The sequence below is a fragment of the Rhinopithecus roxellana genome, chromosome 5 (assembly GCF_007565055.1).
Source record: "Rhinopithecus roxellana isolate Shanxi Qingling chromosome 5, ASM756505v1, whole genome shotgun sequence".
NCBI classification, from domain to species: domain Eukaryota; kingdom Metazoa; phylum Chordata; class Mammalia; order Primates; family Cercopithecidae; genus Rhinopithecus; species Rhinopithecus roxellana.
Window position 1 is genome coordinate 85,255,920 of NC_044553.1, and position 12,314 is coordinate 85,268,233.

General features: G+C 42.5%; 1 protein-coding gene across 1 annotated transcript in view; it reads right to left on the bottom strand.

The window, feature by feature from the left end:
* The window catches only part of ARG2 (arginase 2), a 34,929-nt gene that overhangs the window by 4,799 nt on the left and 17,816 nt on the right, over positions 1–12,314 (bottom strand). The window contains exons 3-5 of the mRNA XM_010366663.1: positions 4,459–4,636; positions 1,051–1,210; positions 104–198 (exon numbers count right to left, since the gene is read on the bottom strand). Coding sequence (XP_010364965.1) covers positions 104–198; positions 1,051–1,210; positions 4,459–4,636 — 433 coding nt within the window. The remainder of the gene's footprint in view (positions 1–103; positions 199–1,050; positions 1,211–4,458; positions 4,637–12,314) is intronic.

Consider the following 12,314-nt stretch of genomic DNA (forward strand, 5'->3'; position numbering starts at 1 on the left):
TTGTTGTAGTGACCTACAATAGACCAAGTCGAGCATCAGCCTTTCAAATGGAACATAATTGGCTAGGATGGGCCCTAAACTTCAGCCAAATGCATCAACTTACTGTTCAGGAGGGTCCACGTCTCTTAGACCAATATACACAATACTTGGGGAAGAGATACAAGGTTTGATCCAGGAAAATCCTGGTAGTTGTGGTACCTATGAAAGGGAGGAATGGACAGGATTAATCAAGAATTCTTGGTCTCACCAAGATCATCACCATGTGCCTCCCTGGGTATGCAATCTACTTTCTTCTGCCACCCACAGGGTAAGTTTAGAGCAACACAGGACACACGCCTCGGGGAAGGAGAAGTGATACAAGGTGGAAATGTTTCAGAAGGGCAGCTGAGGAACAGTAGTGCTTTCTCACGAAGAATAAAATCTCTAAGGTTGTCTTGGTTTCTCATTAACTTACCTAGTAGCAGGAATATTGCTGATTAGCCCTTTTCTATCCCATTGCACATTACTGACTTGTTTACAGATTGGTTCTTGAAGCATAACCTGGTTGCCATCTCAAGTTGGACAACAGCTGACACAGGACTTCTGCCCAATGAATAATCTTTGTAGTGTCCTGGTTTGACTTGGTCTCTCACTGAGGGGAGGGATATACAGATTCTAGTCTATGCCTAACAGGGACTCCCATATCTTCTGAGCTGCTCAGGAAAATGTTACCCAGAGCATGGTTTTATTTGTCTTCTAGATCAGTGTGTCTGAGAATATGGCCTGGGAGCCTCTAACCAAGAAGTCCTCAGGCTGTGGGTATACCAGTCGCTATAGTTACTACCCCTCCTTGCTTTCTTACAAGGTTATGAGCCCCCCCGCAAAGAACAGGGACCATGTCCTAGTCTTTATACCCCTAGCATCTGGCAGACTGCCTGGTCCATAATAGTGATGAACAAATGAAGGAGTGGTAATCCACACTCAACCCCACCCTTCACCACAATCTTACTGAACTAGACCAACCCCAGCAAAACCCTGCAAGCATTCACCTTTTCATTTCGGCCCACTGACCTTGTCCTGTAGTTCTCTGAGGAGAAATGAAACTGGCTGTCCATGGAGATTTCCTGATGAAGTGGTAAGGGGTGTGTTGATGTCAGCATGGGCATCAACCCAGACAACGCAAAGGTCTGGGCAGTGTCGGGCATGGCCGCTAATGGTACCAATTGCCAGGCTGCAAAGAACAAATATAATCTTGAAGGCCCTCTGCTTGGCAAACATGATGAATAACAAATGTCCTCAGACAAAACAACTTACACTCTCTCCACAGGGCAAACCAGGGCCTAGACGGAGGCTGGGTTTGGGTGAAGCAAGACCTGCAGTTGTAGTTCCCAAAGATTAACCTTGAGTGATTTAGACAGGAAGAAAAAATATAAAGCCCTAGAGATTCCAAGCTGGTGACTGGCTACCCTGCAGTGTGACAGATGTCACTGCTGTCCGCAAATCCACGTAACTTTATCCATTAGCCCTGGCTCAAAAAAGAACCTCAAATATTTGTTCAATGAATGAAATCAAGTTAAGCCAGACAAGATGGTGTACACCTGTAATCCTAGCTACTCAGCTGAGGTGAGAGGATCACATGAGCCCAGAGTTCAAGACCAGCCTGGGCAACATAGTGACACCCTGTCTCCAAAAGTGAAAAAAAAGAAATCTTGGTAAATGATATGGTCTATAGGTAACAACTCACCAAACTCTGAAAGAAAAGCTCTTGGAGACATTAACAGGGTAAACAAATTAAAGACCTCATTTAGACCACTAAGTAAAAAGATTTATTGCATGTTACCTTATATATATTAGCATGGCATTCAATTTTTTTTTTTTTTTTTTTTGAGACAGAGTCTCGCTGTGTTGCCCAGGCTCGAGTGCAGTGGCGCAATCTCATCTCACTACAACCTCCACCTCCTGGGTTCAAGCTATTTTCCTGCCTCAGCCTCCTGAGTAACTGGGATTACAGGCACATGCCACCACACCTGGCTAATTTTTTGTATTTTTAGTAGAGATGGGGTTTCAACATGTTGGCCAGGCTGGTCTTGAACTCCTGACCACAAGTGATCCACCCAGCTCAGCCTCCCAAAGTGCTAGGATTACAGGCTTGAACCACCATGCCCGGCCTCAAATATTCTTAAAGTGTTTTTCTGTGTTTGCCTTTCCTTGTCCTTGGGCTCCGCTTAAATTAGCCAACTGTCCTGTCTCAATTCTAAGAATACACCTGATGAAATAAATGTGGGATAACTTCCCAGTAACCAAGGAATTTGACATACATGGGAAATGCAGCTTAAGCATCTTAGGACTGCAACCATCCTTCTTGGTCAATATAGCATGAGACAGCTATTCTAGGCTCCATGTCCCACACTGGTTGGGTCTTTTGAGGAATAGCATGGTCTAGTGAAAAGGCAGTGGATTAAGTCAGAATACTAGAGTTTTAGTCCAGGAAGAGCTGTGTGACTGAAGACAAAGCATCTAATTTCTTCAGACTTCAGTTTCCTTTTCTATGAGATAGGGATAATAATAATACTTGACCTGTGTAAATCAGAGTTGCTTTGATGATTAAGGTAGTAATATATGTTATACCACATAAAAGGAGCAGTGACCTAAAAATGCCTCTTCTTGAAAATGTTCAACAGCTATTCAAGTTATGCACTTACCTCTTCCTCTCTAGAATTTCAGATTGCCTAGGTTTTAACATTGAGCTGGTAATCAGTAACATGGCTGCAATACAGATAGCCACAAGAAAACAAGATCTCTGGTAATCACATTGATCAGTGGTCCCCAAACAGTGAGACTTGACCAGAAGTCAGACCAGAAGACAGACTAAATTTCCAGAGACCACACTGAGAAAGGAGGCAGGAGACTTGCCCACTGGTTACTTTAATTGAATGGCCTTGTCATCTCAGTAGAGAACCTGGGTGTGACCATTTTCTTCAACCTGAGTCTTTTTTTTTTCCTCCCAAGGAGGAATCTACCTGCGTCTCCAGATGTAACAAAGATTTCTTTTCAGTGATCTGAAAAGCTCTCTCAGCACCTCAGGGAAAATAATCACCAGAAGAGTCACACTGGATTTGAATTCCAGCTCTCTTTCCTGGTTCTAGACCTTGCATAAGTGTTCTTTCTTTCTTATTTATTTATTTCTAAGAGAACTGATCTCACTGTGTTGCCCAGACTGGCCTCAAACTCCTGAGCTCAAGCGATCCTCCCACCTCAGCCTCCTGAGTAGCTGGGCCTGCAGGCATGCACCACTGTGCCCACCTTGGATAAGTTCTCATATGTCTGTCCCTACATGCTTCCAGCAGTAAATGATAAAACCATATCTACCACATAGCATTGTTAGCAGGATGAACTGAGAATACGTATGGAGTGCTCAATACTCCTAGTACTTCAGTGCCTTTTTCCTACCAAAGACCTTCATTGCTTAGTTCAAATCATATTCCTTTGTGAAATCTATTTTAGTCCAGATTGATCTCTTTCTCCTTTGAAATTCTGTAGAATTCAATATTGTTGTTTTATTCCATGTATATTTATTTCATCTAGGCCTTAATATATCACAAATTTCCTACAATCTGTAGCACTGCTGAGAAAATATCAGAACAGTGCTCAATCAAGTACATGCTAATTCAGGAGGAGACAGGATCAAAGGACTGATTGCATGAGTCACTAGGGTCCATATTGTGGAGGCAGAAAATGTATTCATGGCTGGGCACAATGGCTCACACCTGTAATCCCAGAACTTTGGAAGGCCTTGGTGGAAGGATCGCTTGAGCTCAGGAGTCCAAGACCAGTTTGGGCAACATGGCCAAACCCCCTCTCCACAAGAAATACAAAAATGAGCCAGGCATGGTGGTGTACACCTGTAGTCCCAGCTACTTGGGAGGCTGAGGTAGGAAGATGGCTTGAGCCCAGGAGGTGGAGGTTGCAGTGAGCCGAGATCATGCCACTGTACTCCAGCCTGGGAGACAGAGCCAGACCCTGTCTCAAAAAGAAAGAAAGAAAGAAAGAAAATGTAATAACATGCCAAAGGGGATTTCTAACAGTTCTGTTAGCAGAAATGCTAACAAAAACTCTCAAATTCAGCCTATCAATGGATCTTTCTAATTCTCCAAAGTCAAAAGATAGTGTCTCAAGAAAGCTTCCCAGGAGACAAACATGTAACACAGTGCCTAGGAACCTTGCCTAGGCACATGAACCTCTGAACTTGCTGTGTCTGAATGTACATGTTCTTACTGTACAATGTGTCATACAAAGAAAGCCACGGTGCACCTTCAGCAGCTCGGGATCTTAGACATTTAAATGCTGTTTATTTTAATATCTACCCTAAAAATTCTGTAGAGTATTTTTCTCCAGATGAGGAAACAGGTAAAGAAGCTAAGTGATGAGCCCAAAGCACCATGTAATCCAGCCCCTCACCACCCCTGGCTCCCAGCTTACCTGTGGTCTCCTCCCAGTGTGACACAGCTATAGCCATCTGACACAGCTCTGCTAACCACCTCAGCCAGTTCCTGGTTGGCAAGACCCACTGAGCGCGGATTCACTATCAGGTTGTTGTAGAGATCATCTTTGGGGACTGGAGTAAAACTCAAATCTCCGAAGTCTTTTAGGTGGCAGCCTGGAAACAAATGAGGGATGGCAAGATGAATTTTCTGTGCTATCTCCAACTCTTACTAGCCTAGGCCACAATGATAATATGTGACAAAGTACACATATAATCATTTTGTCACAGCAAAATTTAAAATGTCAAATGATTGTGGGAAGATTATCTTGATCCTATTATGAATAGTTTTGCAGATGTTGGAAACTGGAACTAAGAGATACCAATTGACTTAACCCAACAATAAAAAAATGGTGAACAATTAGACCTCAGATATCCCAGAGTGATAGAGTAGAAGTAAAATATCAAAAAGAACCAACAATTTTAAAGGAAATTAAGTACTATTAATTTAGCAAAAATACAGAGATTCTCCTTTTTTTTTTAACTTTCTTTTAGTAGAAATGAGGTCTTGCTATGTTGCCCAAGCTGGTCTCGAACTTCTGACCTCAACTGATCCTCCCACCTCATCCTCCCAAAGTGCTGGGATTATGGGCATGAGCCATCATGCCTGTCCAAGAAATTCACATATTACAATATTTTATAAATAAAAAGCCAATCTGAAACATTCTAAAAGAAATATCTAACATTTATTGATTATTTACAAGATCCCAGGCATTGTTCTAACTGCTTAACATAAATTCTTATTTAAGACTCAGAACAATTCTGTGAGGCAACTAAAATGTGCCTATTCTGTGGATGAGGAAACTGAAGCCAAAGAGAAGTAACCACGCAAGTTACACAGCTGTTAAGTGCCAGAATCAGGATCCGAATCTAGGCCATCTGGCTCCAAAGTTTGTATAGGTTGAGTACCTGTTATCCAAAGGCTTGGGACCAGAAGTGTTTTAGACTTTTTGTTTTATTTTTTCAGATTTTGGAATATTTGCATTAAGTATATTGAGAAATCTTAGGGATGGAACTCAAGTCTAAACACAAAATTTGTGTTTCATACACAGTTTATACACATAACCTGAAGGTAATTTTATATAATATTTTAAATCATTTTGCGCATGAAACAAAGTTTGTGCACACTGAACCATCAGAAAACAAAGGTGTCACTATCACAGCCACCCATGTGGACAATCTGATTGTTTGGCATCACCATCTTCCTGACTCTGAATTTATATGCTACTGATAGGCAGTAATTTTCTTGCTTTTTCACACATAGGTACTTAATAGCAGAAAATATGACATACCATTAATACAGTGTGTTCAGGGTAACTTGTAATGTCATATTGGTGCTCAAAAAGTCTCAGATTTTGGAAGACTTCCGATTTTGGATTTCTGTATTAGGGATGCTCAACCTCTATCCTTTACTATGCAATTTGTCTCCTAAGGAATTCCTCATGAGTCCAGCACTTTAAGAACTAGTGCTATATTCTCACAGCTTTGAATATTTTCCCACCTAAGTTGGATGCTACATTTAGGGTGAGGACTAAATACTCTGACTCCATCAAACAGGGATCTGAACTATCAGAGAACAGAACATTGACATAGATTGTATTCTTAGGGTCCCGGTATTGGTGGGGAAGGGGCAGTAACAAGGTAGACATGGCCTATCTTAATATTGGCAGAGATTTGTGTTAAAGGTTTGGATTAAGAGCAGCATAGACTCATCATGAATTTAAATTATAATTTTGAGCTTTACCTCTTGAACCCAAACTCGATCCAAAGCCAAAATTCTGAGGAAATATAAAAATAAAAAATTACCATAACAAATACCCATGAGGTCAACCAAGGAATTGCTACCAAGAGATATTGGAAACAAGACAGAAAACTTTATCCTATTCTTTTTTTCCTCCCCAGCCCTTGTGTCACCCAGACCTATTCTTAAAGGTAAGATACACCTACAGCAAGAATTCTGTATTTATCTTTTGGCCATTACACTTTAAGGAATAGTCATATAAAAGGCCCTGACCTGGAGAAGATCCAGACAACTAGATAAAAAGGTATCGGGGGCAGGGGTAGGAGGAGAAGAATATGACAACAGGCCAAAGACATTGTGAACCAAGAGAAAAATGTGAACCAAATAAAACATCTATAAAAATCTTTTATTAAAAAGACAAAAAGGTATGAGTAAAGTCATTATGGACTTCAAATCTCAAAATATGGAGAGGATACTTTAGACTTAAGAGAATGAAAGTTTTAATTAACCTTCAAGTCAATATCAAGTCTTTACTCTGTTGACAACTCAATCCTGGACTTTACAGACTTTTTTTTTTGGTTTTGTTTTTGAGACAAAGTCTTGCACTGTCACTCAGGCTGGAGTGCAGTGGCACAATCTTGGCTCACTGCAACCTCCACCTCCTGGGTTCAAGCAATTCTCCTGCCTCAGCCTCCTGAGTAGCTGGGATTACAGGTGTGTGCCACCATGCCTAGTAAATTTGTTTTTGTATTTTTAGTAGAGACAGGGTTTTGCCATGTTGGCTAGACTGGTCTCAAAGTTCTGACCTCAAGTGATCCGCCTGCCTCAGCCTCCCAAAGTGCTGGGATTATAGGCATGAGCCACCACGCCCAGCCTACTGCACAGATCTTGGACAATTCCGGGATGTTTCTACTTTTTTTTTTTTTTTTCTGAGATGGAGTCTCGCTCTGTCGCCCGGGCTGGAGTGCAGTGGCCGGATCTCAGCTCACTGCAAGCTCCGCCTCCCGGGTTTACGCCATTCTCCTGCCTCAGCCTCCCGAGTAGCCGGGACTACAGGCGCCCGCCACCTCGCTCAGCTTGTTTTTTGTATTTTTTTAGTAGAGACTGGGTTTCACCGTGTTAGCCAGGATGGTCTCGATCTCCTGACCTCATGATCCGCCCGTCTCAGCCTCCCAAAGTGCTGGGATTACAGGCTTGAGCCACCGCGCCCGGCCTTCTACTTTCACCTCCATGTTTATCTCAGCACTCTCCTTAAATCACATCAACCATTAGGTTCTTATTAGATGTAAGACACCAGGGTATGCCTGCTGATTTATAATATTAGGTGTACAATTATAACAGATTTATACTCTATAAATTTATATTTTGGTCATTGCACTTTAAGGAATAGTCATAAAAAGGCCCCAAACTGGAGTTAAATAATATTAACTAACTTTTCAGAACTATTTGCCAAGCGCTTTCATTCAGTCCTCATATGACCAAGAAGAAATACAGAGGAATTAAAGTGCTCAATCCAGTGGATAAGTCACAGAACTTGGGGACTACCCAAGTCCAATCATGCAAACCAGGATGTGGACTCAGATAAACGTGAGAGAAAACAGTACTCACTTGTATTAGAAAAAAGCTGCACAAAGCCTAAAAAATGAACCTAAAGAGAATTTGGCAATCTTACAGCAACATTCCCCAGGAAGAGAGATTGAATTTCATAGGATTTTGGTCACTAATTCAGGCCATCACTCTGCTCTCGTTACAGGTGCTGGAAGGGTACTAACTTCTGTCGGGGGTTCATTAGATTAATTCCCAACCTGGGTGGTGGATTCTGTCAACATTGTCCAACTCCATTTACTCCAATGCCATCTCACCAAACAGCCTTCTGGCTATTCAGTTGGTTTCCCACATGCCTTAATATGGGCAAGAGCTTCTAGACAGTGGACGCTGGAAGGACTACTGCTTAACATAATTATGCATGGGCACTTAGGTTGATCCAGCACCATTAGCATGAGTCTGTGGGTCTGAAAGCCTGATGAGCTATGCACTCAGCAACCTTGTGTTTCTGTATCCACAAAGCTAAGGGCCAGCCCCCTCTAAAGGGATTAATACCTTGAAAGGCCCTGCCTGAGTGGCCTACCTTCCTGTTCCCAACTCTGCTCTTTTTTTGCCCCCCTAGAATATTCAGGAAGAACCAACTCTGCTGTATAATTTGCACAGTTTCAGTGCCATGTAAGGACTTGTGACAATGAGTCCTAAAGGAGTCAAAGGAAGTTCACTGAGGATCAGGGGCGTCAAAGAAGAACTCCTATGACAAATAGTTTGTACTTGCACTGTTTTGCTTTCTTCCCCCCTTCCCTTACTGGCAATTGAAATTCTCTGTAAAATTGGATGATAACGTGTATAACAGAGGTCCCAAACCTACTCCCCAGGTTTTACTACTGTATCCTTTCAGACTTTAATCATTTTTTTCCCCTTTTTTTGGGATTATTAGTAGAGACAGGGTCTCACTGTGTTTTCCAGGCTGGTCTCCAACCCTGGGCTCAAGTAATTCTCCCATCATGACCTTCCAAAGAGCTAGGATTACAGGTGTGAACCACCATGCCTGGCCTAGTTATAAGCATAATACGTAATATTATTTTAAGTAAGGTTATTAGAGTAAATTAACTGCCATAGCAACTCCCCCCAAATAATGGCTGAAACAGTTTATTTCTTGTTCGTTTAACATCCAGGGTAGGTATTCCAGGTCAGCAGGAGGCTTTCCTTTATGCAGTTTTTCAGAGACCTGGCTTGTGGCTCCCATACCTAGGACTTTGCCATCTGTGTGGCTAAGTCTAGGTCTCTCCAGGTTCAAGGCAGCAGGAGAGAAAGAAAGCATCGAGAAAGCGCACCTCCTCTTTTCAAGACTCTGGCCTGAAAGTGGCACATTACTCCTGCTCACTTTTGGCACTGCTCAGCAAATGCAGGTCTAGCTTATGTCCAGAAGAGAATGAGAATAGATTTTGGTGGATAGCTAGCAATCTATGCCACAGTGAGTATTTTTTTATTCTATTGCCATAACCTTTAAGAACAAAATATGAAAGTTGCTCTAGGATTACAAATTTATGTTAAACTATTCTAATTACAGAACTGAATCAACAAATATATGCCAACCTGATGTCACCTCTTAAGAGCTTTCTCCTCTAATGCCTACTGTGCCAATAGTATTGAGGTACCCAAAGGACTGGTAGAACAGAACCCTAGTTCTAGGATTATCTGAATCCTGGTTCTAGTATATTGTTGTAGAAAACATGAATTGTAACCCATCTGCTACAGTTTTTTTTAAGAGGAGTGAGGAGGCTGATGGGATGTTAACATTTTGTAAGAGCAGGATGAACTGGGTAATATTAAAGCCATTCCTTTTTTTTTTTTTTTTTTTTTTGAGACAGAGTCTTGATTTGCACTCAGGCTGGAATGCAATGGCGCGATCTCAGCTCACTACACCCTCCATCTCCCAGATTCAAGGGGTTCTCCTGCCTCAGCCTCCCAAGTAGCTGGGATTACAGGCATGCACCACCATGCCCAGCTAATTTTTGTATTTTTAGTAGAGACAAGGTTTCGCCATGTTGGTCAGGCTGGTCTTGAACTCCTGACCTCAAGTGATCCTCCCACCTCAGCCTCCCAAAGTGCTAGGATTACAGGCATGAGCCACCATGCCCAGCCTTAAAGCTATTTCTTTATCAGAGTGCTGTGGCAAATTCTTCTGGTTCAAAGGTCATAAGAAATGGTCTCGCTAATTTTTCATGAAGCTTAGGGTAATGATGAAAAATGCGAACATTGTAATGTGTAAGGAATATGTGTCTGGCTGTTATGCCTGAGGGAACTTTCCCTTTCTCTAACTGTGCATCAAGTCAACTCATCTGTAAGTCCAGGTCAGGTGAGACCTAGTGTTTAATTGCTGCTCTTTCTTCTCTTTTAAGAGGACATTGTAGGACAAGAGGAGCCTGAAACTTCAAGGAAGTTCTCATGTCAAACAGATTTGGAAGCAATGTGAAAGGCTCTCATTTTTCACTTACTGTTTATACACTGGCACAGCCTTGTAGGTTCTCTCCTGAGTGCTGGTAATAATATACACCGAGTACTACTCTGATCTTTCAGGCCCCAGATGTTACCTTTGGCCTTGATAAACCTCTCCAGGCTCTATCAGAGTGGAACAAGAACATAAGTGCATCAACAGAATGATGCAACCAGGCGGTAAGGAAGAAATCAAAACAGCCTTACCTGACCTTAGCAATATCTGTGAACAGCACTTCTATTTCAGGGCTAGTGAGTAAATCCCTGAAAGAAGCCAGAGACAGGAAATGGATAATAATTGTCTGCCTCTACACACCACATTGTGATACACATTCTACAGATAGGTGCACGTTCTCGCATTCTCTGCTGGTATCGCTATCCACACATTGCAGAGGAAGAATTTCAGCAAGGCTAAATAGCTCCAACTGTTTAACAGCAACTGAATCACCCTTTGGTTAGAGACTCATATATAATTACTTGATGACTGAGGTTTATTTTTTATTTTATTTTATTTGACAGCATAAGACTATCCCATTCTCCCTACTGCTGTGACCCCTGTTGCTACCAGGGCTCTTAGCAAGTCAAGAGAGATGGGTTTCAAAGTGGGCTGACACACAGGAGGGTCTGCTGAGCCACAGGCAGCCCACTGGTAGAATAACAGACATGCAGAAAAGCTAGGGGCCTCTTAGTGTGCAGTTTTTCCAAATTGTTTCTACATATGAATAGGATAGAAATGTTTGTGACTTGTCAGGAATAACAAATCAGTGAAATCAGGAGAAAAACAAAGACTCTGCATCCTCACTTGGTGCTGAGAGGGTACTAATGGCTTTTCAAGTTACAGACTCAAATATTATACATGGCAGATTTAGCCCCATGCAAAAGGAATTCTTGGAAGTTAATTTAAAAATTATTTCAAATCGTTTGTTTTAGATGGAGTTTTGCTCTTTCACCCGTGCTGGAGTGAACTGGCACGATCCCGGCTCACTGCAACCTCCACCCAACGGATCAAGCAATTCTCCTCCTCAGCTTCCCGAGTAGCTGGGATTACAGGCGTGCGCCACCATGCCCGGCTAATTTTTGTATTTTCAGTAGAGACAGGTTTCACCATGTTGGCCAGGCTGGTCTGGAACTCCTGACCTCAGGTGATCCACCCACCTCGGCGTCCCAAAGTGCAAGGATTATGGGTGTGAGCTGCCACGCCCAGCCAAATTCCTGGAATTTTAAAGGGATGCGACTGCTAATTGTTAGAACAAGGTTGTACCTGAAATACTAGTTTATTAAAAATGAAGTTGCAATGTTACTAGAAGTCCAAACTAGAGGGTGGGGAATGGGGGATGCCGGGGTTAATTCAGGCCATTTGAAGTAAGTAGAATTTCTCTTATCCATACAATGTAATTTGGGCAATAACCTTTGGAGAGACTGTTATTTAGGTAAACTCATTTGGTTACTACCAATACAATGCAGACATCTGAATTTTATTTGGTGCATTTAACTCCCAAAGACTATACAACCTCAAGAAACTTGTCTCTTTTTTTTTGACATGATCTTATTCTGTCACCCAGGCTGGAGTGCAGTGGCACAAACATGGCTCATTGCAGCCTCAACCTCTCAGGCTCAAGCAATTCTCACATATCAGCCTCCAAAGTAGCTGGGACTACAGGCATGCGCCACCACACCTGGCTAATTTGTATTTTTTTGTAGAGACAAGGTTTCTCCATGTTGCCCAGGCTGGTCTCAAACCCCTGGCCTCAGGCAATCCACCTGCCTCAGCCTCCCAAAGTGCTGGATTACAGGTGTGAGCCACTGTGCGCCCAGCCAAAGAACCATGTGTCTTGAGATATCTGTCCCAGTTCATTTCTTCAGAGTTCCAGAGGAGACAGCTCCAACCAGCCCTTGTAACATCTCCTTCCTCCCCACTCTGCTCTCATATTGCCTCCATGACAGGTAGGTTTTCTCAGAGGCAGTGAGGACCATGACTGAGAAAGACAGGGGCACAGATAGTGGCACTGGGGA